Source organism: Mustela putorius, unplaced genomic scaffold, assembly GCF_011764305.1.
Source record: "Mustela putorius furo isolate JIRA1106 unplaced genomic scaffold, ASM1176430v1.1 tig00000738_pilon_pilon_pilon, whole genome shotgun sequence".
Lineage (NCBI taxonomy): Eukaryota > Metazoa > Chordata > Mammalia > Carnivora > Mustelidae > Mustela > Mustela putorius.
This window is the reverse complement of record NW_025421463.1, coordinates 10974421-11001921: the sequence shown is the minus strand read 5'-3', so window position 1 is coordinate 11001921 and position 27501 is coordinate 10974421. Positions and strand designations below refer to the sequence as shown.

The window sequence follows — 27501 nt, the reverse complement described above, 5'->3', positions numbered from 1 at the left end:
CATAAGGAAGACATTAAGACAGGGTCGAGGAAGAGAAGGTCTCCCTCCACTTATATTACCATTCACAGAAATAATTGAGTACATAGTCAAAAATAAATAATTTAAAAAATTTTTTTAAAGCAAAAGCTGAATGAAATATTAACTCTGTTTCCTACCTCTCACCACCAGAAAACATGGGGTACAACATGTCTCTACAGCACACATGTGTTTTCTGACTTAAGAATCCCTGGGAGTAGCTGGGGTTGGAAGGAAATATGAAAAGCCCAGGTTTCAGGTAAATGCAGCCAGAGACTCTTACTGAAGGGTCTTCACTCCATGGCAAGACTAGTGGGGAGCTAGGGCAAGAGACATTTTGCAATTTTACTGCCACGAAATTGGCTCCAGATGGAAATGAGAAAAGGTGTTTACTCCCCGCTGGTGCCAGACACACAGAGAACCAGAAGTGCTTACCATCTCAGGTTCATAATACCCAGGGCTGGGCAGCAGCCCCACTGAGGGTCTGGCCAGGGCTCATGGTGATGGGTGGACCAGGGCTGTCTGCTGCTTGGAAAAGGCTATTTTGAATGTAATGACTTTCAGATGAGGACTGTGGGTTTGGGGGAAGGCATCGTGACTAGGGTCTAGAGGGGAAAAGGAAGGGAAGAAAAGAGGTGTTTCCCGAAGAGGCAACAGAACTGACAAATGTCTTGTCAGCAACTTCTTCTCATTTAATTTCCAGAGGCCAGCTCTGCCCCAAAAGAGTGGGATCGCAGCATTGTCTGCTGTGTTCCCAGATCTCCCAGTTCCCCCCAAACCCATGATTCACAAGTATGTAGCTTCCTGAGAACATGTCTCCCCTTGGGTTGACATGGGGCCAGCTTGGGGGTGGAGGAGCTGGGCAGCTGCGGACCCAGACGGGATACTGACTGACAGCTTTGTGGCCATTGTAGACGGGAGGGGTTAGTTTCACCCACTCAAAGTGGGTGACTAGTGTGGAATTGCCTCTCCCTTCCTCTCCAGGAGACTGGCAGAGACACGGGCTGAGGGAATGGGTGTTCGCTGGCTTATAGCGCCCCCTAGCACTGGTCAGAGGGATAGGGCTCTGTGAGCTCTCCAAGGCCTATCTGAATAGTGGGAAAGGGTTGGTTGGACCAATTAATTAGACTCTTTCAGCCAATACTTGCTGACTCTTTGTTAACAACACTGTCTTCAAGGGATTGCCTCTATCTAGGAAGGGAAACCGATGGATAAACAATCACATTCTTGTCGGCTAAGTAGTATGAAAGAAAGGAGCACAGGGTGCTGTGGGAACACACTGCAGGTGATTGATGAAGACTGGGGAGGGGGATTAGAGGAGGCTTTCCTGGGGCAGACGATATTTAAACTGCAACAGTAGTTCAATGCATTTTGAAAATAAAATATAGAGACAATAAAAGACATATTTCCTGACCTTTTAGTGCTTATGACCCGAGAAGTAAATAGACAGATAAACAAGTAATTAAAACAAGGTTCTCTCAGAAACAAGAGCTTCAGTCTCTCCTAACACTTCACCAGCACCATCTTTGTTTTCAAGGGGGGAACAGAGAGAACCAAATAGGAACTCACTCACTAAATGTTGACTGAGAGACTGATGGATGTGCTTCGGTTTTGGACACATTTGATTTGTCTCAAACCTGTTTAAATGGCAAGATCTATCTTCCCTACCTTGTCCTTGAGACTTTCCCATGGAACCCTAAGACTTTTTGAGCTGAGGGGAATCTTGGAGACCATTAAATTACAGCTTTCATCCAATAAACACAAACTGAAGTCTGGACAGATGAGGTGACTAGTCCACACACGCAACTGTTCTTCTGCAACATTTGGAACCAATCTCAGTTCTTTTGCTTCCCCCCACCCCAGCCCAGCCTCTCTTTGTCCCCCAGAAATAAAGTTTCATGGATTTCTTTGCAGTAATGTGTTTGGAATGTTTTCAAAGTACTAAGTAATAATTTAGAACAGGAAACAATAAATACACAGGAGATAAACCTCTGAGGAGAATAGAGTGGCATTTGTCCTGATTGGCTCAGAGGTGGTTATTGTTATGATGGAGAACCTTTTAGTGAGGGCAGGTGGCATGCTTTACACACTGAACAAAGAGACTCTGAAACAAACTCATCTGCAGATCTGTCATGCAAATTCCAGAGCACGAGTGGCTGGAGTTTCCACAACTAGGGTGCAAACATTGGGTCATGCACTGCGGCTGGGGAAACTGAGGTCCACAAGTGCATGAGAGCCAGCTAAGGAATCACGCAGCTACAAAGCACTCCTGGCTTACCCACGAGCTTATCATGAGAGACAATTTTCTCACCTGTCTGAACCTTATCTTTCCCATCTATAAAATTAGGATGGGTAGTCTCTGAGGTCCTTTTAAAGGACGTCTAAATGTCTATGAGAGGCTTCTCAAAGATTCCAGCATCCCGTAACTTGATATGAAGGAGGTGGACATGAACTCACCTACCCTAGAAAAGTTTCAGGAAAGGGGAAATCAGGGCAGCCTGGTAGGTTGAGGATAACCCAGAGAGATTTGGAATTTCTGCAGTTCTTCTGAGGTTTACAAATCTATCCTTGTTCTTAGCTGTCAAGAGAAGGTGGGAGAGCCAGTACAGTACAGTCATTCTTAACCTTAGCTGCAAGTCTACTCAGCTTATAAAATAGTCTTGAAAAAGTTATTCTTGGGGTGCCTGGGTGGCTCAGTGGGTTAAACCTCTACCTTCAGCTCAGGTCACGATCTCAAGGTCCTGGGATGGAGCCCCGCATCGAGCTCTCTGCTCAGTTGGGAGCCTGCTTCCCCATCTCTCTCTGTCTGCCTACTTGTGATCTCTCTCTCTCTCTCTCTCTCTGTCTCTCTCTCTTTCTCTCTCTGTGTGTCAAATAAAATCTTTAAAAAAAAAAAAAAGAAAAAGTAATTTTTATATATTATTAAGTCTAAGGACACCTTGGCATCCAGACTGATGCCTGTGAGGTCTGCTTGCTGCACGGGCTGACCCTGGCAGTCAGGTTCTTCTTCACAAGGATTCATGGAGCTTGTTCTTTCTCTTCCTCAGGGTGAGGACTGAACTGAATTCTCATGGGTGGGAAGAGAGAAATCGCTTGAGTTAGATATTAGGAAGAACTTCCCAACTGAAAGGGAAACTAAACTCCAAAGATGCTGCATGGATCAGCTTTGGATGGGGAGCAAGAAGAAATAAACCCAAAGGCAATTTCATTACCTTTCAGCTGGAAAAACAATCAGATTACTCTTGGTGCTTACATAATTAAGTAGTTGCCAGAATCAAATGCTTCAGATGTTTTCTATAAGGAACCTGCTGCTTGAAGTTCAGCAAAAGTTACCTGCCTGATACTCATGTTCTAGATAGACTTCCCTTGAACAAAATATTGGCATTTTGGACAAAACTGTAAAGTGAGAAGAAAAAAAGAGAAGAGAGGGCCTTTATCATGTAAGACGCTTATCCCAAGTGGACTTGGTCTGGAAAGGCTTATAAAACCTTCCACATGACTGGCACCATGCAAGGATAAGCAAAACTCTCAAATCCCACAAAGTATGCCCTCATTCAACCCGGATCCTTGGAGTGGCCTTTGGAGTGTCCATTGTTCCAGACTCTATGGGCTGCTGGCCATACCCATACCCAAGTCTCCTGGGACCCTATTTTGTATTCAGAGAGCTAAAAAAGGAGGGTGGCCACGTATCTCAGGTCTCAAAGTATTTCTAATGTGATTGGGGGAAATGATACAATTATATTCCATGAAATAGTGAGCTAAGTGCTGAAGTAGACATTTAAAAAGGGAAAGATCTATCTGGGGCAGGCTACTGTTAGAGTTAAGGTGGAAAGGGGCTTAAAAGTTGGGAAGGGGATAGGGCAGAAAAATGTGGAAGCTTGATTCCTTCCTTATAGCTACAATTATTAAGGGGGGCATGGTGGCAAAGGAGGTTAACAAATGTTTTTGGAAATACCATTTTCAATCAATTTTTCTGCTTCTGCCATCCCACTGTCACTTCTCGGAGGTGCAAATAGAGTCTGAGAAAGAAGTTGAAATTGCATTTCTGAGGATTATTTTGTTCCAAACTTTCTGCATATCTATAGCCAAAACATTCAAGTCTCTTTCTAAACAGAATGAGTTAGGAGAGAAAGAGAGAGAGAGACACACACACAAAGATAGAAAGACAGAAGACTCCAGCTGCAAAAGGGCATCTGCACCGCGACAGCTAATTACTGCTAAAGTCCAGGGAAATAAAGTCTCTCTTCGGGTGCAAATGAGTGAATGGAATTCCTGGCTGCTTGTCAAGTCATGTCACCTTTCTGTGCCAGTTTCCTCATCTGGAAAGTGTGAATAGTATTTTGTGTTTTTCCTATTGAAAAATTTTTTTTGTGAGATATAATGAGGTGTGGCATGGAAACTATAAGGTAGAATCAAGATATTACTTAATAATAAGGAGAGTCATAGTATTAGTTATTAGCAATTATCCATTATAGCTAGTAGTCTAAGATCCTGGATAGTTCTCTAGAATCTGGTGTAAGTTACCCCAGTTTTGGATCAATTCACCCCCAAATTCTTTGCTGAAGAATGGAGACTTGTCTGGCCTTGGTGAGATTACCATTTCCTCCTGCCCTTTCTACTCACTGCTTTTCAAATAAGCTCAGGGTCTTTACACTTGCCGTTCTCCCTGATTGGTGTTCTCTCTTCCCAGATTTCCTCCTGCTCCTTTTACTTGCTCAACTTTCAGGTAGAATGTCACTCCCTTAGAGAGACCTTCTCTCACTACCCCATAGAAAACAGTGACCGCTCCCTCTCCTCAGTGATTTCTAAACCATTCTCTATGTTTTTCCGTCTTCATGATACCATCACCGCAGGAAATTATTTGGTGTACTGGTGAATTCACTGATGCACTGCCTGAAACTTTCGTGGAAGCAAGGATTTTGTTGTGCTCATCCAACATCCAGAACAGCGTTTGTTGAATGACTTCACAATTTACTCTGGGTGAGCCCCCAGGGAAACAGCAGTCCGTTATAGCCAGCTCCAAAGGGCAGGTTGCGTCCTCACCTCCAGAAAGGTCGGGGGTGGGTGTGTAGTTGATCCTTTCCCCTCTGAGCCTGCTCTTTTCCAGAGAAGGTGAAGAGTTAGCCTTTTCCCCTAGCCTTTCCACTAGGCGCAGACAGGGTCTCCAGGACCAAGGCCCCTGTGACCCTGTGACCCGAGGATGGCCGAGTGCTGTGGTGGGTGGCAGTTGATTTGGTTTGGGTCAGAAGTACTCAGAAGGGTGGATGTGTGGTCAGGGTACTGGCGAGGTGGGACACGGGAGCGCCGCTCCGGGGGTCACTCGGCAAGCGTAGGTTCAAGACACGTTCCATTTCACCCACTCGGGTGCCCACAGCCGCATTATTCCCTATAAGGATCTGAACGGTCCGGCCGGGCCCCGCCCCGGCGGCCCGCGCCCCCGGCCCCGCCTCTTTCGGAGGGCCGATGAGGTAATGCGGCTCTGCCATTGGTCGCAGGGGGCGGACGCCGTGTGCCCGAGGAGGGGGTGCCCGGGGACCCGCACTATATCACTCAGCCGCCCGGCAGCGGCGCAGAGCGGGCAGCGGGCGGGCGCTCAGACGGCTTCTCCTCCTGCTCGTCCTGCTCCGCCCCAGCTCCCGCTCCTGCACCCGGAGAGACCTCCGGCCCGCAGAGTCGTGCGCCAGCGCTGAGGCAGCCTCGCCTTGTCCCGTCCCGTCCGGCTGGGCACTCCCGGGGCAGCGCGCCCGAGGCCAAAGTTGCCTCGCACAGCGGAGCAGGAGAGCTCGGGCTGCAGCGGCCCCTCCAGCGGCGCGCACAACTTTGGAGAGGCGAGCAGCAGCCTCAGCAGCGGCAGCGGCAATGACTCCCTGGCTCGGGCTAGTCGTGCTCCTGGGCAGCTGGAGCCTGGGAGACTGGGGCGCCGAGGCGTGCACATGCTCGCCCAGCCACCCCCAGGACGCCTTCTGCAATTCTGACATCGGTAAGCGCTCCGGGTGTCCCCGCCAGAGCCCCCGCGGTGCCCGCTCTTGCGCTGCAGCCGGGAATGGGGCGCAGCTCCGGGTGGCATGGCAAGCCCCGCTCCTTTTCTCTGCCTGAGCCTGGGGTGGGGTGGCGAAACTCCGTTGCTTTGGTCGGAGGATATGGCATAGCTGAAGGGGCAGATGCCCTGCAGAGAAAACCTGCAGTGGCTGAGTGAACCCCATGCAGCTTTTGCTCTCCTTTTAGGGCGTGAGGTCCCTTTTGGTCCTTTTGACATATGGGAAATTTCCCTTTTTCACTATCACGTAGGAAGGGCTGGGGGAGAAGGGTGGAAAAGGATTCCTAAAACGTGGAATGCCAACTAACTAAAGTACTGGGATGTTCAGTAGTTTTTAAAAAGTTGCCAGCCATGTGCACAAAGTTCCAGGGGAATCTTGAAGTTTTCTGAGTTTGCATTTTCTCCTGCACCCATGAAGTTCATTCTTTTCACTGAGACCCAACCCAGCCTCCCACTTCCCAGGCAAGGGCTAAGGGAGCTTCTTGGACTGCCAAGTTTGAGTGGATTTAAGGGGGGAAATGAGAAGAAAGCTGTGGGGTTGACCCTTTCCCGGAGGAACCGTATTTGAGAGTGCTGATAGCAAGCAGGAGGTGGCGTGTGTGAGGGATCACTTATCACATAGCTGTGAGAATTCACAGGAAGGCTATTTTTTTTCCTTGAATGTGTGTGGGGAGGGGGAGAATGAGCAGTGGAAAACAGATTTGTCACCAAAAGAACAAAAATGCCAAGGGTCCCATCATGGTGACAATTCCAAACTGGACTTGGTGTCTTGATTAGAGACTCAGCAAGAGGTAGAACCAGTTTTTCTCCAGGGCCTTGCAAGTGTCCTGGGAGAACTTGTTTGGGAGTGTTCGGGACACTTGTGTTTGGATGGCCAGAGGTGGAGTAGCAGCTGGAAAACATCTCTCCTCTACTTTCCAGCTCATAAAGCATGCAAGTCCAGTGGCCCCTGTTGTGTGTGTGTATGTGTGTATGTGTGTGTGTGTACTTGGGTTGGGGTGGGGTGGGGCACAGTCTAGCTGCCCTCTGCCTGTGTCGATTCAGAGGTGAAGAATGGAGCGTGTGTGTTTTAAGTCATAAAGAAGAAGGAAAATTTTCCACTGGGTCCTGGGTGAGGGCCTCCACAAGTGTGCAGCAGGAGAGGAGGGGGAGGAGACAGGAGCCTGGCAGAGGAGGCAGCCGAGGTTGGGAGGGGCACTGCTGGGGGGCCCTGCTGAGCCTAGGAGAAGTCAGGGAGGTTGGTGACCAGAAGGTCAGTCCAGTTGGCAGGAGTGGGTGTTTATGTGACCTGGGGTCACCCTTGTTAGAGGCTTCCTGGGGACCATGCTGTGCACCACCCTTCCCTTTCCCCGGGGGAATCCGGCTGGCCCCTCCATTTGTGGATTGCCTGAAGGATTCTTTTGGGCTGCCTGAAGCCTGGAAGGTTTTCTTCCTTCTCCTCTGACTGCTCCCACCCCAATTCCACTTGGCCTGTCCTCATCCCCCCACTGGTAACATTCCCACCTGAGTAGTGCTGGGAGCTGCTGCTGCTACTGCAGGTGAGCTCTGGTTTTGCTCCGTGAAGAGGCCACGAGGCTGACAGGTGGATTCAGGGCACCCTGTTCTGCTGGGCAATGGCTTGGGTGTGTTCGCTTGGATTTTTTGGTATGTGGGGAGAGGAAGACCTCATGACTCCCCCTTGCCCTTGGCTTTTGGGTTTTCACCTTGGAAGTTCACCAGAGAGCAGTGGACACAGCAACAAGGAGACCCGGCTTTTAATGGTTGCTCTGACGGACTCTTAGGTTCCCTGCTGTGGGTCTGAGCTGATGCAGAAAGTTTCTTGTAATTTCTCTGGACTGATTTAACAATCCCCACCCTCGATAAACTGTCCAGAGAAAAGCTAAGTTAATAGGAAGTACCCGAAGACCAGAACATTGTGGTAGTGAAAATAAAAAGGAATCAAAAAAAATTTTTTTCGATATGCTGGCACCAATCCAAAACTGTTCTGCCTGGGTTTGGTGCACTGCACTAGTGGTAGGGATGAGATAATGCTTTTCAAAATGGGAGGTGTGGATGTGGACTGCTTGCTTGTTGACCTCCGCTGCCTTACAGTACCCAGCTGGTGTCCAGTAGGTGGCTCCCAGTTTTCCTAGCTGAAGAGCCTTTCTGTTTCCAGTCTGGCTTGAAGCTCTGCCTGTCCTCTCCCTGAAGGAAATGTGTAGGAGCTCCCCATTTTCCTTGGCCCTTACGACCCCACCATTCAACGCTGTAGCCCATTAAAGATGCTCAGGCCAGACCACCAGCTTCTTCTTCCAGAACCTTCCTGGCTGTTTTCTCTTTGTGGCTGAGTGCCATGTTCCTGGGTAAAGGGAACCGTATGCCTGACTTGGCCCTGTCTAACGAACCCCATGGTCTTCCCTCTCCTTTCTCCTCATCCACAGGTGTCTCTTTTTGCCTTTCTCCCCTCAAACCCTGGGGATTGGCACTGCTTTCTGGATGGGGAGGAGTTAAAAGGTGTTTCTATGGCAACTCCAGGCCCTGCACCCTAGTGAAGTGTTTAGGAGAAGAATAAACTACATGCCGGCTTATAAAACATACTGTGGGGGAAAGAAAAGGACTTGGCAGCAGCCAGGATGTCTGTGGCCCCCTCCCCACCAGTCAGTGCCCCTGAAACTCCTGACAAAACCTTGACTCTGGAGGAGGGAAGGGAGGGGGCTGGGAATGAAGGAGGCAGCCTTGACTGGGTAGATCCTGCTCCAGCAGCTCTGTCCAGCTCAGGAAGGGGTAGGCAGTGCCAAGAGCCTTCTGAAAATTGGTGTGTGTGTGTGTGTGTGTGTGTGTGTGTGGTTTCTGCAGGAGGCAGGCAGCAGAGAGAGAGAATTTTGCTTCAGAATGCCAAGCCCTTCTCTTCAGCCTCCTTTGCATAGAGGAATGGGGCTGTGCCATGGAGTGTTGGGGGCCTGCCTCCTGAGCCTGTTGGGAATTCAAGAGTGAGGCTGAGCTTGGGGGCCCGCTGCCAGCCCTGGAGGACAGTCTCTGGATATCTCTGAATTGTTTTGACAGGGACCAGTGCCAGCAGATTCTTTTGGTATCAGATCCGAGGTTGTGGTTTTAGCAAAGAAGCCATTTTCAAAGAAGCCAGACCCATTCCCTCTCTCACACACACACACACACACACACACACACACAATTACACTCCACACTAGGCTTTGTGACCAAAGGAAAATAAAAAGGATCAGACTTCAGAGAGGAGCCAGCCACTTGGGGAGGGGACACAGGCTGCCCAAATCTTGGGAACCCTGGAAAGAGGAGAGCTGCTCTATGTAGGAGGGAAGGGCCAGCTCTCAGACTCCTACTCAGTACAAGCATTTCACAGATCCCGTGTCCTTCATCCACCCAGCAACCTTAAGAGTAGGTATCACATCCATTTTTCAGGTGGAAAACATCAAGTCTAGGAAAGGTTTGCTTTCCCAAGGTCACCCAGCTACTAAATGGTACAATGAATTCATTCTTAGTTATGCCATTCTTCAAAACCTTTTCAACTTTCATTTACCCTTGATAGTCTAAGGAAAACGACCCTTCCTCTGACTGAAGGGGGATGGAAGGTTAGCTTTTGAAGGATGCTTTACTTATTGATTTGGGAAGTTTTCATTAACAGTATGAAGAGAGCCAAAATGACCTGAGGTTTTAAGTAAATATCATCTTATGAGAAGGAGAAATAATAATAATAATAATCACTATTATTATTATTATTATTATTATTATTAGTTTAGGGTATAAAGGGAGGAAAATTTCTAAAGTTTTTTGGCTGTTAGAACTGAAAGAGAACCTCAACACCACCAAGTCACAGTAAAATAATGACTCAGTTTATCACACCGAGACCCAGGGAGAAGTAAAGCTAATGGAGACAAAACACCTTGGACTTCAAGATTCTTCCCCTTCTATATGGGGATGAGTTGGGGCTGCCGAGGGTGAGATGCCCAGTCTATGTAGATGGCTAGTGTGGTGGCAGGAAGACCAGAGACTGGGTCCCTGCTGGTGGGAGAAGGTCCCTCTGCCAACAGTTCTGTGTCCCTTTCACAATCCCTGGATAGATAAGGCTAGAAAAGTGGTCACAGAAGTGGCTTGGGTGGAGGGACTTTTGTTTGTTTTGCAGGAACAGCAGGAACAATTCAGCTCCACTGCTGAATGGCACATTCCAACAGGTTCATTAATTAAAAACAAAACAACAACACAATTCTCCACTGCATTTGACTTTTACCATTCCATCCGGTGTGGACAAGGAGGCCCCTTCTTCTAGCTTTTGTCATCATCAACTACTGGGTGGCCTTGAGAGGCAGCATGGGGTGGTGGAAAGGCTGTGGGGCAGGCAGAGCTGGGCTTAAATCCTTCCTCTGGGGCCTGTTGGTGGTGTGCTCTTAGGCACATTAATGGATGTCTTTAAGCTTTGGTTTCCTCATTTATAAAAGAGGAATAATAATTTGCAACACCTTGGCCCTTTACGTTTTCTCCACACTTTAAAAGTCACAAGGGTTCTATGAATACATTCTATGCCCATGTATGTAACTGTATATGCACATGTGTATCTATTTACTTATCATCTATCTAAAATTAGATAGAGCGGATGTCCTTTTGGACCACTTCCTCTAATTCTAGCTTCTTCTCCAGGTCCTTTCTTCTCTATGCATTTACATTTATAGGTACCCAAGGGAAATTTATAGTAGTTTTTCTCTTAGACACATGAATGATAGGATACAATAAATAACGGAATACCACATAGAGCATTTGCTTTTTGTAACTGAACAATGTGTATTAGGGATTGTTCTCAGTTAGTACACATACATATCCACATCATTCTATATATAGTATTCCATGGGATTATAACTGTAAAGAGCTAACAGGTATAGAGTGGTTATTAAGTGCCGGGCACCATTCTAAATAGTTAACATGCATTAACTCATTTAATTCTTTCAATAGTCCTATGAGGCAAGTATGCTACTGTCATTCCCATTTTACAGATGAGGAGACTGAGGCTTAGAAAAATTAGATAGCTTGTTCGAGATTATAGCAGAGACTGTTTAAAACCCAGCGGACTGGTTCTAAAATATAATCAACTGCTATACTAGATGTTAATTGCCTTATATTATATAATATTCTATATTACTCTATGCTGTTTTATTATAATATGTATCCCTGTAAGTACAGAATGTATTTATTTAGCCATTTCTCTATTTATAGGTGTATAGGTTTTAATAGCTTTTCCTGTTTGCAAAGAGCACTGCAATAAAGAGTTGTCTAATCCTCTTGTTCACATGTGCAAATATTTCTTCACAGCAAATATACAACTTGAATTACTGGACATAAGTAACTGTATTTATATTTTAAACAGCACCTGCCAGTTTTCTCTCCAGAGTGGCTCTGTTCACACTGCACTTTTTGGATGTGCAACATGAAGGAGTGGAGGGACTATGACAGCCCTGTGCTGCAGGGACTTCCATGCTTCTCTCAAATGGAGAACAGTTTTTAATTTTTATTTATTTTCTGAAGTGTTTTTTTTTCTTATTGCTTGTCCTTTTGTCCCTCTGAAAGGGAGCAAAATTAGGGCCACTTAGATTAAGTTGATGGGAGTATTTTTATAATACTTAAGTGCTCGGAAAGCCATGTCTCTTGACATGATGCAGTTTGGGAGTCTTCCAGTTGAGGATGGTTTCATTTTTTGCTTTCATAGTAAGCAAGGGGCTTTCATTACCTTAAGTTGTTGACTTTGGGGTTTTCTATGAGCTCAGTTTTAGGCACATGTGGCTGTACGTTGAAAATGTGTGCACGGTTTTATTTGCCGACTCAAAAATGTCCCCTTGTTGACTGACCTTATCCAGACTTATGGTGACAGTGAGGGGACTCATTCCTTTGTTTCCCTACTGCCCTTGCTGTTGTATTTGGATGGTGCTTGGATGGGAATGGTGGGAGGCCATGGGGAATGGAGATGGACTGAAAAGAGGAAAGCATGGTGGGTTCTAGCCAAGAAAGATGCCGGGGTCATTATGGAAGCTAGAAGGACTGGTTTAAGAGAGAATGTCACTGTCCTGATTAAAACCCTTCATTGAACTCTTGGGACGAAGTGTCATAAAATGACTCTAATGAGGACCAGTTTGACCCCTGCCTCCTTCTTCATCATTCTTTCATCACTGGCCTTTCCAGCTCCTGCTGCTCAGCTTCTCTGTCTGGGTCTTGGCCCATGCTATCCTCTAGTTTTTGAACACCCTCATCAACTTCCCATTCAGGTTTCATTTCCCTTCCCACCTCCCTGGCATTAGTGTAGAAGAATAGTCACACCTTGCCCAAAATTTTGAGCATGTTGAAAAACACTATGTTTAATAAAAACCAAATTCTCCAAAGCAGCATGGGAAATTCCCAGAGTGGGTCATTTTTGGGCTGAGAGAGACCTAAGGGCTGTATTCTACCCAGAGGGATGCATCTGACCCCTCTGAGAAGGAAGCACCTGCTCTGCTGTCCGCATTACTTGATCAGTCCAGTCCCATCTTTGGGCCATAATACTCCATTCATACTCCCAGAGAAAAAAGCTTGGAGATTTCTAAATGCCATTCCATCAGGGGTCACCAAAAATGCCTCAGGTGTATTTACTGTGTTCCAGGCACTGTACCAAAATCCTTGCTTGCTTATCTGTCACACTGTGAGGTAGACATGACCCATCCCAGCTGCCTGCTGAGTGACCTGAGGTGAGAGGGGTAAAATTGCTTGTCCAAGACCACACCTCTAAGAATTAGAATCTACAGTTGCTTGGTCTATCCTGAAGTTATATTTCAAATAAGGACATTTTCTCTAGGTCCCCTTGCCTTCTCTAGACACTAATTTTTTAAGCAACCAAGCAAAAACTTCTCTTAGTTCCACTATGGCTGGGACAGACACCTTGTGACCTCCTGTCAAATGCTATTTAGTGAGTTCCTTTAGCTATAATCAATGTGTACTTGTTTACTTCAGCCCGTCAGAGATGAACACGGGAAAACAAACACCCAAACCCATGTCACCTCCTCTGGAAGATTATGTAGGACATGTTGGTAACCTGCTAGCTCTACCAGCCCGTTCTTAGCGCTGTGGCTAAACAGAAGGATGACAAGAGTCTTAAGTGTGCGGGCCTGCCCACGTGGAGGAGGGATGGTAAATCACTGTAAAACTAAAGAACGACTCTCAGAGTTGTTCAGAGTGAAGAATAGTGGTCTACAAAGGGTCCATGTGCTATCTTTAGCACTTCAGTAAGCCAACTCAAATCATATAATAAACCATCCAATAACCCATGAGAAAGCTTCTCAGGCTTAAGAAGACTCCAAGTATCATTGCTTCTTGCTGCAAATAGTTTGTGTATTAGCTGATTATGTCGGGAAAAAATGGCTATTTTCAGCCATTATAAGTATAGTTTAACTGGTTTTCTTGGAAAAATCATTGACACACGAAATGTGGTGGGTGGTTTTTCCCAGAATAGAGAGAAAATTAATAAAAAAACAGTCCAACTCTGATTCATTTGTAGGCATCTGTGAGCCTGGATGGTTTGGCTGCCACAGAAGGAATGATCCATGCTGCCCAACACCCAGTTCTGATTTATGTTCATGTAAACTGTATCACCTAACAGTGGCATTCATAGCAGAGAGAGGAGAGATGCTAAGTATACCCAGACCTATGGCCACCTGGCTTGTTTGTGGGAGTGGGGAAGAGAAGGAGAGCTGTGAGATTTGGCCTCAGAGAACCCAAGGTAAAGTTCAGCCAGTGTCAGGGGGGTGGAATGTAGGACAGGGATTGGGGAGTCTTGCACAGATCAGAGAGATCAGAGCCAGTCTAGAACCAGAGACCTTAAATATCACGTGGCAGTTATCCCCTCACCTCCTCTCATTTTTCATTTTTCTCAGAATGAGGGCACCGGGCATCTGAGAGCTCAGTAGCCTGTAGAGAAGGGCTGTTTCATTCAGAAATACAGGGCTCCTGCAATCCCCTAGATCTATGCATGGGAAGGCCAACATTGTTGCAACCTGGGTCAGAGCTCATAAGGACATAGTTTCAACACTTAAAGGATCACCAGTGTTTGGTTGAATGCTTGTGGTTTATGTGTTAGGAGGGATTTCTTTTTGACTTGGACTTGATCATCATGAATAGGCTCATAGCCTTTGAGATTTGGAAACACAGTAGCTCTTATGAGCTCTGCTGTTCATGAGCTTGGGTAAATTCTCTGGCCTCAATTTGCTCATCTTCAAAATAAGGGGGAATGATAGTACCACATTGAGTTGGTGAGTAAGTGAAATAACTCAAGAAAGATGTTTAGCATAGAGTATACCACATACTAAAAGCTCAACCAAGAGTAGCTTTTAGTTGTGGTGGTGGTGTATTATATGGCAGAATGCATATTCTCACTTATTTTTGATTAGGAAAATGGGGCTCTGAGAGATGTGATATCTTCCAGGGCCACACACAGAGGGCTGAGTCTCAAAATCATGGTTGTTTGACCCCTATCCCTCAGTCTAATGTTTTCCCACTTAACCACACTGCCTCCCACAAAACAGTGAAACCAATAACCAAGTTCCCTACTTGAGAGTCTTAAGTCCACTTGATCTTATTTGATGATCACAACATTCCACCAAGGAAAACAGGATGAGGAGGGTCACTGCTCCCATTACACAGATGTGGATAGTGAGAACTAGTATGATTCTAGAGCTTGGTCACACAGCCCTCACGTGAAATTGGGAGGCCAAATCCCATATTCCTAGACTCTGACAGGCACAGGTAGAATATGCTGGGGTACCCAATGGGAGGGCCTGGGAAATTGATCAGTGACAATGAACTTGGATGTCGAGTTCATATTCCCATCTACCCCCATTTATCCTGGGGTTAGGAGAGGTGCAATGTATAGGACTGAGCACCAGCCTGGAGTCAGGACACTTGAGTTCTAGATCTGAGTCACCACCTGATTTTGGAAGTACCTTGGTGATATAAACTTCTCTGGATTTCAAGCTTTTATCTATAAAATAGCAGGATTGGCTCTATGTGGTATGTATGTACCTTTTTCACATATCCTTCTGGTAATATTATTTTCCTGAACACTTACTGTGTGTCAAGTTCTCTTCAAAGGGGCTCTCTAGTTGAATAACCGAGCACCCACATCTATCAACAACACATTTTAGGAGGTAATTTCTTTAGAAATATGGTCTATTATGAAAAGAGCCAGGATTGTGGTTGTAAAGTGGATGAGGGCTTCAACTGAACAAAACCGCTAATGAGCTGACATAATTTATTGGATGACATATTAGACCACCAAACTTCCTGTTGGAGGAGAGCTGATTTGCCAAACAGATAGCAACCCTGCAGACCTAGCTGATGGCTAGAATTTAAAATCAAGATCACTTTGGTGTCTGTCATTGATGACTGGAGAGCCTGGTAAAAATTCTTCTGATCCCCATTAACACCATCACTGAAGCTGATGGATAAGAAGTGGGATTTAGACTCCTTATTCATCAAAACAAGGTCTTCCCGATCCAGTCTATCTGAGGAGTTCCTTATTCCAGAAAATGTGGCTAATGGCTTGGCTGAAACCTCTGTAGCTAAGAAGACCTTTCTTGTGTAAGGCAGGCTCAGATGAAGGCCTGTGATTAAAATGTATGTGATCTGATGGAACATGGTTCACATGAATGAGGACAGAGTTTAGAAGACAAAGAGCAAACCTGTGTCCTATTGGGCAATCACAAACCACTCCTCTCCCCAACAGTAGGACAGAAACCCCCCAGTTCCCTTGACTGTAGCTTCTTGATAAAAATGTTTACCAGAAGGACAGCCAGATATAAGAGAATCCCAACATCCATACTGTTCTCAGGGTACATTTCTGAGCAAATGAGTACAATGCAAAGAAGCTGCACCTGAGCCAGGCAAGTGTAGGTGTGAGTCTGTTTGTTCTTTGATTGATTCTCTCTTGGCCTGGGTTTTCTTACCTCTTACCTAGGTCAGATCACAAACCCTAATGCCTAAAGAGGCCAGTCACAGAAGCCAGATGCTTGCCTATGAAATAAATGGAAACATTACTCATTTCTACCAAGAAAATATGTATGTGGTTACCTAGTCTCTTGTTTTCCAACTGTGGAAGGGATAAATGGGTACTAAAAATATTTCTTTATTCTAAGGTGAACAGCAAAACAATGGGCAGGTGTGATGTTAAGTAGCAGCTCATCTTTGGCCTTGGAGTGAGGGAGGCAACAGAGCAGAACAGCAACCATGTGATCTGAAGTATCCCTGTGCCTTCTCCAGCGGATCAGGAGGAATCAGCTCTGGCCTCTCAGAAGGGGAGCCCGGGAGGATTACCAGATTTCCAGTCTCTTAGTAGAAGCTAGATACCCAGAATTTTACATGAAATCTTCTAATTTTTAAATGTTGTCACAATTAAAGAAAAACACACACATATTTGTGGGGGCCAAACAAAACATGTCCTTGGGCCAGATTCAGCCTTGTGACTTAAGAGTTTTGTGACTCTGAGTCTAGATGATGGTCTGAATCTCTTCAAGCTGTAGGATTTCTAGGTGAGTAAGATCAACTGCATTTTCAGGCAAAATGATGTACCTTGTTCTCTGTTTTACCAGAGAATACTGCTTATATGTTTGTTATCACACTTCTCCACAGTTCCTGAGGTGGGTCAGAGCACAGGTTCTTGAGTTAGACTGCCTGACTGGTTCAAACCTTGGCTCCATCAACAGCTAGCTATATATCCCAGGCAAGTCAATCTTTCTCAGCCTCATTTTTCTTATCTCTAAAATGGACTACACCAGAACAGTCCTCTTAATCTTATAGGGTTGTAGGAGAATTCATTGAGATAATGGAAGTTGCAGGCTTGGCCCACTGCCTGCCTGTAGTGACGGTTTGATTAATGTCAGCTATCAGATTTTTACTACTCAGTGCCTCCCCATAGATGGTGAGCCATCTGGAGAATGGAGTCACACCATACCAGCTCACTGCCTGATGCATAGTAGGTATGAGATAAAAGTAACTTGAATGAAGGAGGACCTTTGAGAAAGATATTTTTCCAGGATATGAAAGAACTTCCCAGGCAATAGTTCACTGGCTCTGTGTGTGTATCAGAGAGAGAGAGAGAGAGAGAGAGAGAGACATGAGAAATCAGTTTTCACATGTTAAGCAATGAGCAGCTCCACAAGAAAAAGCTGTCCTAAGCTGCTTGGATAGCATGCTACACAGTGGCAACTGTCCTGGAAAATGAGACCAAAGCCCTTGGCCATCCTTTTCCGGCTGAGAAGACAAGAGCTGGCTGAGGCAAGCAGAGTGCAGATGTCAAAGCTCAGGTGCTCACGAGTGCTAACATCATGGATGCTTTGGCAGCCTGACAGATTTTTATTTACTCAGGGTCCCTTTAAGCCAGAGTAGATTCCTGGAGGCTCTTAAAATTTAATGCCCCACCTGGATAGTCAACATCTGTGTTTTATTTTGTTTAAAAAGTTAACCCCAAATAGTTCAAATTCCTTCTCTATTCCTTGGAGAGGAGTTTCTTATCGGGAGACTCACAAGCAGGGAGACAAAAAGGCCAAGGGTAGACCAGCACGGACCAGGAGAAATAATATGGAGAGCCACAAACACAGGCCATGTATGTAATTTTAAATTTGCTCACAGCCGCCTTAAAGAAACCAACAAAAAATAAGTGAAATGAATGTTGATACTATCTTAACTCGAGATTATCCAAAATATCATTTCAACATGTAGTCAATTCTAAAATTATTAGTAAGGTTTTAAAATCTTTAAGTTTTTAAAATTCAGTATTTATTTTATGCTCATAGCGTGTCTAAGTTTGGACTAGTCCCATTTCAAAAGCTCAACAGACACCATGGTTAATGGCCACCACATGAACAGGACAATGTGGGTCGATAGAATGTATGCAAATACAAGGCATCTTTTTTTTCTCCTTTCAGTTGTTTAATGAGCTGTGCACAGAAATGTGGGGAAAATGGAGGTGCATTGGGCCAATCAAGGCTCTGAGCCTCCTGACTCAGCTTTGTGGCAAGTGACTTTTATGCCATGTGGGCCCAGTGCAGGGAGCCCCTTTGCTCTGATACTGTAGGAGGCATGTGACTTAGTGCTGTCACTTGACAGATGGGGAAACTGAGATCCAGAGAGTTGGAGTAGCTTGGCCTAAGACACAGAGATGGAAAGAGAATAAAAATTATATTTGGTAACATCTAACATTTATGGAATCGTTTTCATGTTACATGAACTTTCCATGCATTAGCTCCTTAAACGCTCATAACCACCCGATGAGAAAGCACTCTGATTTCTATTTTGCTGATGAAGAAACCTAGCCTCAAAGGAATGAAACATTAAGGCAGCTAATATTTATTGACAGTGACTCTAGGAACTTCATATGCATATATATAAATTCTATGATTTTCTGTAAGCTTACACATTAGGAATTATTACCATTGTTGTCACCACCATTCCACTTTAAAGATGGGAAAAAAGGCCAAGAAAGGCTACATCACTTGCCTAAAATGCAGGTAGGACGTGATGGAGCCAGGCTTTGAGCCCAGGCTGCTAGATTTGAGTCCAAGCTCTTCATTACAAATTATGCCCAAAGTCAGCCAGCCATGCAATGGCAAAGCTGGTGTTAATGCTGGTACATCTGTTCCGTGGTCCAGGGTCTTCCTTCACCGTCCTGCTTTGCTGCCTGTATCATACTTCTCCTGACTTCCTAGCACTTTTTGCCTCACCCTGCTGCCAGTAAGAACCAGACCAGGGAGGCTCTGGACTCCAGCACTGATGAAAGGTCCAGGCAAGCAGGCACATCTCCTCTGGCTTGGCTGGTTCCCAGGCTGCCCGAGCCCCTGAAGGCCAAATTCCTGGCCCAGTGCAAGAGGGTGGGAAGAACACTTGTCCAATTCTGCCTTCCCAGTTGGGCGAGGTCAGTGTACCAGGTTGGAAAATGGTATGAGTCTAATTGCAGGGGGGAGAGGCTGAGAGGATTAGCACTCTTTAAATAGAGACCAGAAAACTAAGAATAGCCTTGCTGCCTGGAAATTGATGGGTATTCCTGACCACAGGCCATCCCACTTAGTAGGTGCTCAATAAATGTGGGTACACTACAGGAATAAACAAATACTGAAAATGGGTCATTAGGGGGCCCTCAGCCAGTGAGACTGTGCTCTATATAAAAAGAACTTCAGACTTAGGTTATTTGGGTCTCCCTGCCGGCTGGAGACCTGTGTTACTTTTATTTGTCTACTCTTGCTGTGTTGAGGCCAATGTCTTTTATTTTGGGGCCAGCTGAACAACAAGCAATTAGAATGTCAGAGAAAGACAAATTGTGTTTTCCTGCTATTCCACCTGGCTAGAAAGATGGGAATTACTTCCTTTTGTTCTATTATCCTGACTTCGGTGTTCTCTACAACACTTTGCAGATTCTAGTTCCTTGGAGCCTTAAGATAGGAACCTCCAAATCTGTCTTGAGACTTTTATCCATTCTCCAATACCAAGTTCCTGGGTCCTTCCTGAAGGCTACCTCATGGTCTGGCTTGGAAGAATCGAGGTTGCCTTCCTGGCAGAAATTTAGCACGGCCACCTTGTGTAATTTATCAGGTGAGTTGTGAGGATAGGGGCAAGGAAGATTTCCAGGTACTGTGGGAAAGCCTAGAGCAGTGTTTCCCAGAGTGTGATCTTCCAAACACGAGTCCTAAGAAATGTTCCTTCAGCCAACATGTTTAGGAAAGCTGTTTATTGTAGTCCTAAGAAATGTTCCTTCAGCCAACATGTTTAGGAAAGCTGTTTATTGTAGTTCCCTCTTGGAGATGCACAATGACCATTAGCATAGTAAAAGTTCTGAAAAGTCCTGCTGTGTGGTAACCTGTTCAGTTCTGTTTAATCTAGTGTTTCCCTGATCAAGGAATCAGTTTTTAAGTGGTAAGACTGCCCACCTGAGGATTCTGAAAACCTTTTGCCTTCTTGCAGAAGTGTGTTTGTTGAAGAGGGAAGGAAAAAATAAGAGCTACTATCTGCATTGCATAGGAAAGGTGCTCATCTGGGGCTGCCAAAAAGAGGGCTGCATCAGTGAGGGGGCAATTTATGGGGCTGGAACAAAATGGAGGAAGGAAAGAGTGACCTTCAAGGCCAAGCACTGGCCAGATTTAATGATCCAGCCTTTGTCCATGACTTGTGTTACAATCTTATTTGGTCCGTTCTGGGCACACATCAGATTTTTAAAATCCTGGTATCCTTTGATACTATTAGAGACCCGATGGAAGGGAACTGTGGCTGGCATGAATGGGACATATTTAAGACTTGAAAGACCAGAGGTAAGTATTGTGGAGAAGGTAGCAAAGGGGATATACCTACCTCTGGTCCCCCACTGGTCTTAGCTTGAGCTCTCAGTCTATGCTTCTTTTAGATGAGCATCTTAATCAGTTCATAGAGGGGAGTGTCTCTGAGAATCTGATTAGAGCTATACATACAAACTTCTAGAGTTTCTGACATCTTCCTGAAAGCCATCTGTAATCAACCCATCCACCCAATTCAGAACAGTTGTTTTAAAGAATCACTGAGTTGATGATGATGTGTCAAAACAAAGCAAGAAACAAAGGAGACAAAACAAAACAAGAATACCTAACTTAATCCAAAACTGAAAGTTAGTGGCACTGCAGATTCGGCAGTTGCTTGGAATGTTTTGGTACATGAACTCATTGCTGAATATTTTGCCTCAGTTTATATAGAATCTGCCCAACTGGGATGCCATCTCCTAGTTCATGGCTCTGGACTAAGCAAGTATGGAAACTCCTACCCTCTACAGAGTATCAGCTATGTTCACGTTTTACCAGAAGTCTTGGCTAGCTGGGATCCCAGGGAGGACAGCATGGGGCTATAGAATAGGGGTTGATGCCCCCAAGAGATAGAGCACCAGGCCTAGCTCTGCTCCTTCTGGCTGTGTAATTCTAGGAGAGTCTCCTCCATTTTGAGGCCCCATGATGCAGGTAATGATAAGTCTTTGGTCTGAAGCCTTGACTAATCAGACTCCAGCTTCCAAGGTCTTTAAACAAGAGGGGGAAGAAAAGAGAGAAGGGCGTTATTTGGGCTGCTGGTGGTGAAAGGCTGGGTGGTGGTGCACTTGGGTGGCTCAGCCCTTTAGCCTCTGCCTTCAGCTTAGGTCATGGTCCCAGGTTCCTGGGATTGAGCCCCACATTGGGCTCCCTGCTCAGCTGGAAGTCTGCTTCTCCTTCTTTCTGCCTGCCACTCCCTCCGCTTATGCTCTCTCCCTCTCTCTCTCTCTTTCTCTGTGTCAAATAAATAAATATAATCTTAAAAAAAAAAGTAAAAAGAAAGAAGAAAGGCTGGGTGTTTGCCTATCCCACTCCCAGGGCTGAGCCTCCTGCCTGAACCCCAGCTCCTGTACCCTTAACTCCAAGTGGAAAAGTCCATATAGTCAGATTGAAGAGAAGCCTCTGCATGAAACTGCTCCCACCTGGGCCTGGGGAAGCGGAAGTGGTTGGCCTGAAAGAAGCAGGTAGGGCTCTGGGGCTGGGAGGAGTGTGGGCTGGGGAAGAATCCCTGTCATGGGGCTCTGACGCCACAGGCCAGGCAGGCGGAGGATCCAAGCCAGCGGGGTCACTTGGCCCTGCTACTCCTCCTCGCCCCCTCCTTCATAATTTCCTATTTCCTGCCTCCTTCTCCTCTGACACAGTTATAAATAACCTCCGAGGCTGGCCTCTGGGCTTAAGCATAGGTGAGCCAGAGCAAAGTGGAAGGGACTAAGGTGGAGCTGCGTCTGCCACTTAGCTAGAGGGTCACAAGGTTTCAGGTTGCTCAGGGGAATTTTTTTTCTTGTTGTTTCCACTAGGGAATGAGGTAGTGAAAGAGGAAATAATCTGTGTTGGCTTGAAGAGGCTTAACCTCCCCCTTGGGCAGGTGCTGGGTTAAGCCTGCAAGGAGCTGCCTCTCTGCTAGCTGTAGATCCTAGGGCTACAGGGCAGCAAGGGCTTAAAAAGAAGGCATCTCAGGATACTCAGAGGGCTGGGTGCCATGTTGGCAGGACCTGTGGCCTCCTTCCCAAGCCCGGCCAGGCCCCATGTGAGAGGCCAAACACGCAGAAATCTGTGGCCCAATTTCTATCTTCTTCCTCAGCTACCAGCCATGTGTTCATTGAGACCACCAAGCACAGGCCTTGATCACCATCATCTCCCAATCTGGCTGCCTCCTGCCCAGCTGGGCATATGGCTTCCCTCCCTCTGTAAGGGTCCCATGAGTACCTTTGCTCTGGGTCCATCCACTCCTTGAACAAAGATTTATTGAACATGTTATGTTCTGCTATGTTCCAGGCACTGGGAGAGGTGCTGGGGTCACAAAGGTGAATAGGCCATGGCCCCTACTCTTGAAGCTGTTGCTCAGCCTGTCTCCTCTTTGCTATGGCTCTGCCCTCTCTTCTCTACAGTTCCAGAGCTTGGACAATTGAGGATATGCAGGAAGCACGCTAAAGGGCCCCCATTTTCCACCACATCTTTGGTTTTCAAAGATTCAGAAAACAAAAAAGGGATTCTGCAGAAGCCAATGTACTAACTGTCTTGTAGCCCACTCATTGCCTGACTTCCTCTTCTGCCCAGGGGTCCATGGAAATTTTCTCTGGTGCCCATCCTACCTCATGGCTTCCTTGGAAACCCATTAACTTGTTTTCTTCCTGGAGCCCAAGAGCACTGGACCTTAGAGGTATTCTTCGGTGCAGTGGGTGATGCAGGCTGCTAACACCTAGCAGGGGTTGCCTTTTTCTGATTCACATGAGGTGCCGGATAGGTGTTGCTCCTGGCTTAGCAAGGGCAGTGAATCAGACCTCTCTCCTGGACCAGCCCTCTGTGAGGCTCTAGGCTCAAAGCCATTTTCATTCCTGAGCATGACCACAAGTCATTCCCTAGTCTTCCCTTCTTTCACCAGTGGGGTGTGTGTGTGTGTGTGTGTGTACACGCGTGAGTGCATGCGCACGCGCAGGCACTCTGCCTGTCAACCTGCTCTATGGCAGCTCCTGGTACTACCTGGGGACCTAAAAAGCTGAGCCTGGGGACAAGGCCTGGCATCAGGAACCAATGGGTACCCCGCTCATTGGCTTTTTGTTTTAATCCCACTTATTTTAGGATGAGAGATAGTCTTCAGAGTCAGTCAGAGATTTTTCCTGACTCATATTTCATTGGAACATCTTGAGTCTGCAACATGCTTATTTAGGGATGGGCACAGGCCTCAGAGAATTCAAGTCCTGGGGTCACCAGGACCTGGCTACCACTAGGTGCCAGGAAAGACCTGGGACCAGGGTACGAGTGGATTTTGGGGTTTGCATTATATTCCGGGGGCAGAAATCACAGAAGCTTGCTCATACCTATTTGTAATCTAGGGCTGCTGATGCTGGTTCTTTCTTAGAAGGAGGAATGGACACTTACTGCTTACTTACTGGTTGTGAAGTACTGTATGAATGTTTAAGAGGCTGAGCAGGTTTTGCCAGATACTGCTAATTAATTCTCTTCCTGCTTATTTTATAGATGATAAAAGTTAGGCAGAGAGACATGTTAATTGGCTTCAAGGTCCTGAGCCAAGCATGACCAATCTGAGAAATTTAGGTGACTTCATGCTTTTCCAACTCTCAGCCCTGGACGACAGTATTTCATGTTTCTGAGCATGAAGAATGCTTCCATTGGGCTGGTTAGACAGACAGTGGAAGGCTTAGAAAGAGATGGAGCTTGATGTCAAATAGACTTGAGATTGAATCTCAACTCTGCCTTTTTACTCATGGGGTAAGTTTGACTAAAATGTAAATTCTGAGTCTTGGTTTTCCCAACTGCAAATGGGAAGAGACCCAGTGATAATGTAGGGCTGATGGGAAGGTGGGTGAGCCCTATCAGCAGGGTCGGGGCTCCTGCAAAAGTTGAACTAAAGCTGAATTTGAAAAATATATTCTTTACTTTCCAGTGAAGAGCTGCTCTCTCTCTCTTGCAAACCACTAAGGTTTGCCATGCTAATAAAAACAGAAGCCAAAAAATGTTGGTGTGTTTTTTCATGGAGGTAGTTTATATAAATGAATATGATGGAGAGATCAAAGGCAAATGACTCAGTGAATGGAGAGAAGATGGGGTGGAGACCTCTACTCTAGTCTTCAAGCTGATTCTGAGATCAAAGAATTATGAATGTCTGACAGATCAGATGGAGAAACAGAGGCCCAGAGAGGTGAGGCCCTTCCCCAGGGTCGCACAGCTGGTTGATAAAGGCAGCTTCCAGTGACCCTATTTCTGGGCTGGGTATCATCATTGCCCCATGGAGACCCTCTTGTCATCTTATGCCTCACCCAGTGGACAGTGGAGGGACAATTTGGGAAGACAAAGGGAACCTCATGTGGGCCCTCCAGAACTTATTGGAGCCCCTCTCACCTGTCCTTTCCATAACTGCCAGCATCTAGTTTGTTTCCCACGCTAATGCTTTTGGGGATTTCCAGATAGTGTCCCTGGACTGGGTGGAGTGGTGCAGGGAAGGCAGACACCGGCATTTTCCATCCTCACAGAGTTTGGTCTCTTGCCTACACAGATGGCTGAGGGGAAAAACAATTGGTATGGCCTTTCTGGTGGACAGTGTGGCCCTAAGAATCGAGAGTCCCAAAGTTGTGCATACCCTTTAGATTATAATCTCATTTCTAGAGATTTAGTCCAAAGGAATAATAAAGCAATGGGATCCATGTCTGCATTGTTCATAATTACACACACACAGAGGATTAACCTCAATGTCTGTCACAAATCAATTGCTTAAATTATGGTGCACTCATGCAGTGGACAACTAGGAAGCCATAAAATAGCTTGAACAGTCTCTAAATATTGATGTGGGAATATTCCCACGTTGCACTTTTGGGTAACCGAAGATAGTTTGTTAAAAAAAAAAAAGTATGAATATGTATATAGATGCTTAGAGGAAAATCTGAAAGTCTCAATACCAAATATTATATTAGTTACCTCTGGGTTGCAGAATTTGGGGTGATTTTAATTTTGACTAATTTTTAAGGTGTGACACATTATTTTTAGAATCAGATAAAAGAACAATGGTGGGAAAGTAAGGACCCAGCCGATCCCCTCGATTGAGTCTAGAGTACTACTGTGGGATGCAAATAGCAGCCTGGCCCTTTCCTGGGTGCTCACTTTTGGCTCCTGGGGATGAAGGGTTACTACATCCTCCGGTGGGTTCTCTGGGAACCCCTACTGTCCATCTGTCCTGCTCTCGAGGACCTGTGCAGATTTCCCCTCATCTCTGGGGTACCTGCAGTGTGTGTGTGGGCGGGGGAGCTGCTGGTATTTGCCATAGGGGATGCAGGAAGGGGGTGTTCCCATTGTGGGCTGTGGGCGGGGTGGGTTTCCTTTGCTTCTCTTCTAAATAGATGCACCAGATTTGCACCTGGGGGGTTGCCAGAGAGTTAACATCTGAGAAACCAGGAAGCAGATGGCTCTCTCTGTCCCAGACTAGAAATAGCCAGGGTGCAAAGGATGGCCAGGGGTGGAGGGGTGTGGTCTGGACTGGCTGAGCAACCACCAACAGAAAGAATAGTTGGAGGGAAGGAGAAGAGAAGCATCACCAAGAGGAACTTGGACCATGAGGACTAGGCTCTGGACATGCAGCCTGGTGACCAGCTGAGGCCAGAAGAGACTTCACAGGCTTTCAGGGGCAGGGAGGGAATGGTGTGCTCAGTGTGAAAAGACCTGGGTTGCAGTTATCATGAAACCTCCCACCATCCATGAGATCTTAGGCAAGTCACTCTACTTCAAAGCCCCCATCTCCATACCCAGAAAACTGGTGTTCCTACATCCTGTGAGCAAGGTGATTGTAGGGGAAGGTCTTTTGGCACCTATGGCTGTAAAGGCAATGGAGGGACACCTTAGAAAGTCACCACATAGAAAGGCGAAGAGCCACATTTAGCCACATTTCAGAGCTCTGAAATCCCTCTAAAACAGTGCTATCTCTCTATAATTCTATCTGAGTCTTCCTTGGGCATTGACACAAATCACTCTTCAGCCTCAGAGGAACTGGGTTGTTTCTGAGGGGATGGGAAGGAAGAGCACAACGTTAAGACAATCACATGTTGTATCTTTGAATCCTTTAGCCATACAGGGACTGATGCCACTGAGACTGCAGAACCCTGGCCAAGCTCACTCAGAAGTCAGGGGTGGGAGGAACTGGAATTTTCAAAATTGAGAAAAATATATATATATAGGGACGCCTGGGTGGCTCAGTGGGTTAAGCCTCTGCCTTCAGCTCAGGTCGTGGTCTCCGGGTCCTGGGATCGAGCATAGCATCAGGCTCTCTGCTTGCCTCTTTGCTTACTTGGGATCTCTCAGTCAAATAAACAAATAAAATCTTTAAAAAAATATACACACATGCATATATGTACACACATATGTGTATATAAATAATGGATATGTATATATATATAATTTTATTATATATTTAAATGTATTTTGTATGTATATGTTTTATTTTATATATACATATATGTGCATATATGTGTGTGTACATATATATATATATATTTTTTAACAATAAGATATACTTAAGTTATACCTAACAGAATCATTGAGTTCAGATTGGTTAGAGGTATACACGTATGGTGTAAATTCCCCGTACACATTTAGAAGGAAGTTACTTTTATTAGTTGAATGTTTTATTTTTATAGTTCTTTTCATGAAAAACATTCTGATCTGTTTTCTCTCCTTTCAATGTCATTCTTTTGCTTCAGGACCCATATTGGAGGCAAATGCCTTTGATACTAAGCAAAGAGAGGGGAAGGCAGTTTGCATTCACTCTTTGATGCAAAGGGATGCTCCCTACCCGTGCAGCATACTAAAACTGCCCATTACAAACGAGAGCTTTTATAAGTAGAGAGGGGCACACAGAGGCAGGAAGAGACCTTGTTTGGGGAGGTGGCTTTCACTAGTGACTTTATGACATAAAAAATTGGGCTCTTCTGGACCCTGCCTGTCCTGGGATGTTTACTCAGACCCTATAAAAAACTTGAAATAGCATCCTGGGTCCAGCGAGGCAGAAAAGGGATGGAACTCGGCAGAATTTCTTTCAGCCCTGATCACCAGCTGGCCATGGTAGGGTAGGGACAGGAGCTGGGAGTGGGGGGATGAGGGGGGAGTAGGTTGTAGTGAATTGTAGGAAACTGTGCCTAATGCTTCTTTAGTTATGTTCAGTGCAAAACTAAGGTGTTTGCAGAGTAGCTGCCTCATAAATGGGAAAGGTTTGCTGACTTGGATTCCATTAATATGAAAATGATAGGTTTAAAAAGTATTGATAATTCTAGACCCATAGGAAATCATCAGGCAAGTATGCTAAGATGTATGTGTGGATATATATACATGTTTTAGTATATGTATGTCCACGAACATTTGTATACGTGTACATATACATAAACAGACACACAA

General features: G+C 45.7%; 2 protein-coding genes across 3 annotated transcripts in view; one reads left to right on the top strand and one right to left on the bottom strand.

The window, feature by feature from the left end:
* Nucleotides 1-27501, bottom strand: part of SYN3 (synapsin III) — a 447511-nt gene that overhangs the window by 233675 nt on the left and 186335 nt on the right. The window lies entirely within an intron of this gene.
* The window catches only part of TIMP3 (TIMP metallopeptidase inhibitor 3), a 56522-nt gene continuing 34578 nt past the window's right edge, over nt 5558-27501 (top strand). Inside the window, exon 1 of the mRNA XM_004743089.3 lies at nt 5558-5995. Within this exon, the coding sequence (XP_004743146.1) occupies nt 5875-5995 (121 nt within the window). The 5' untranslated portion in view covers nt 5558-5874. The remainder of the gene's footprint in view (nt 5996-27501) is intronic.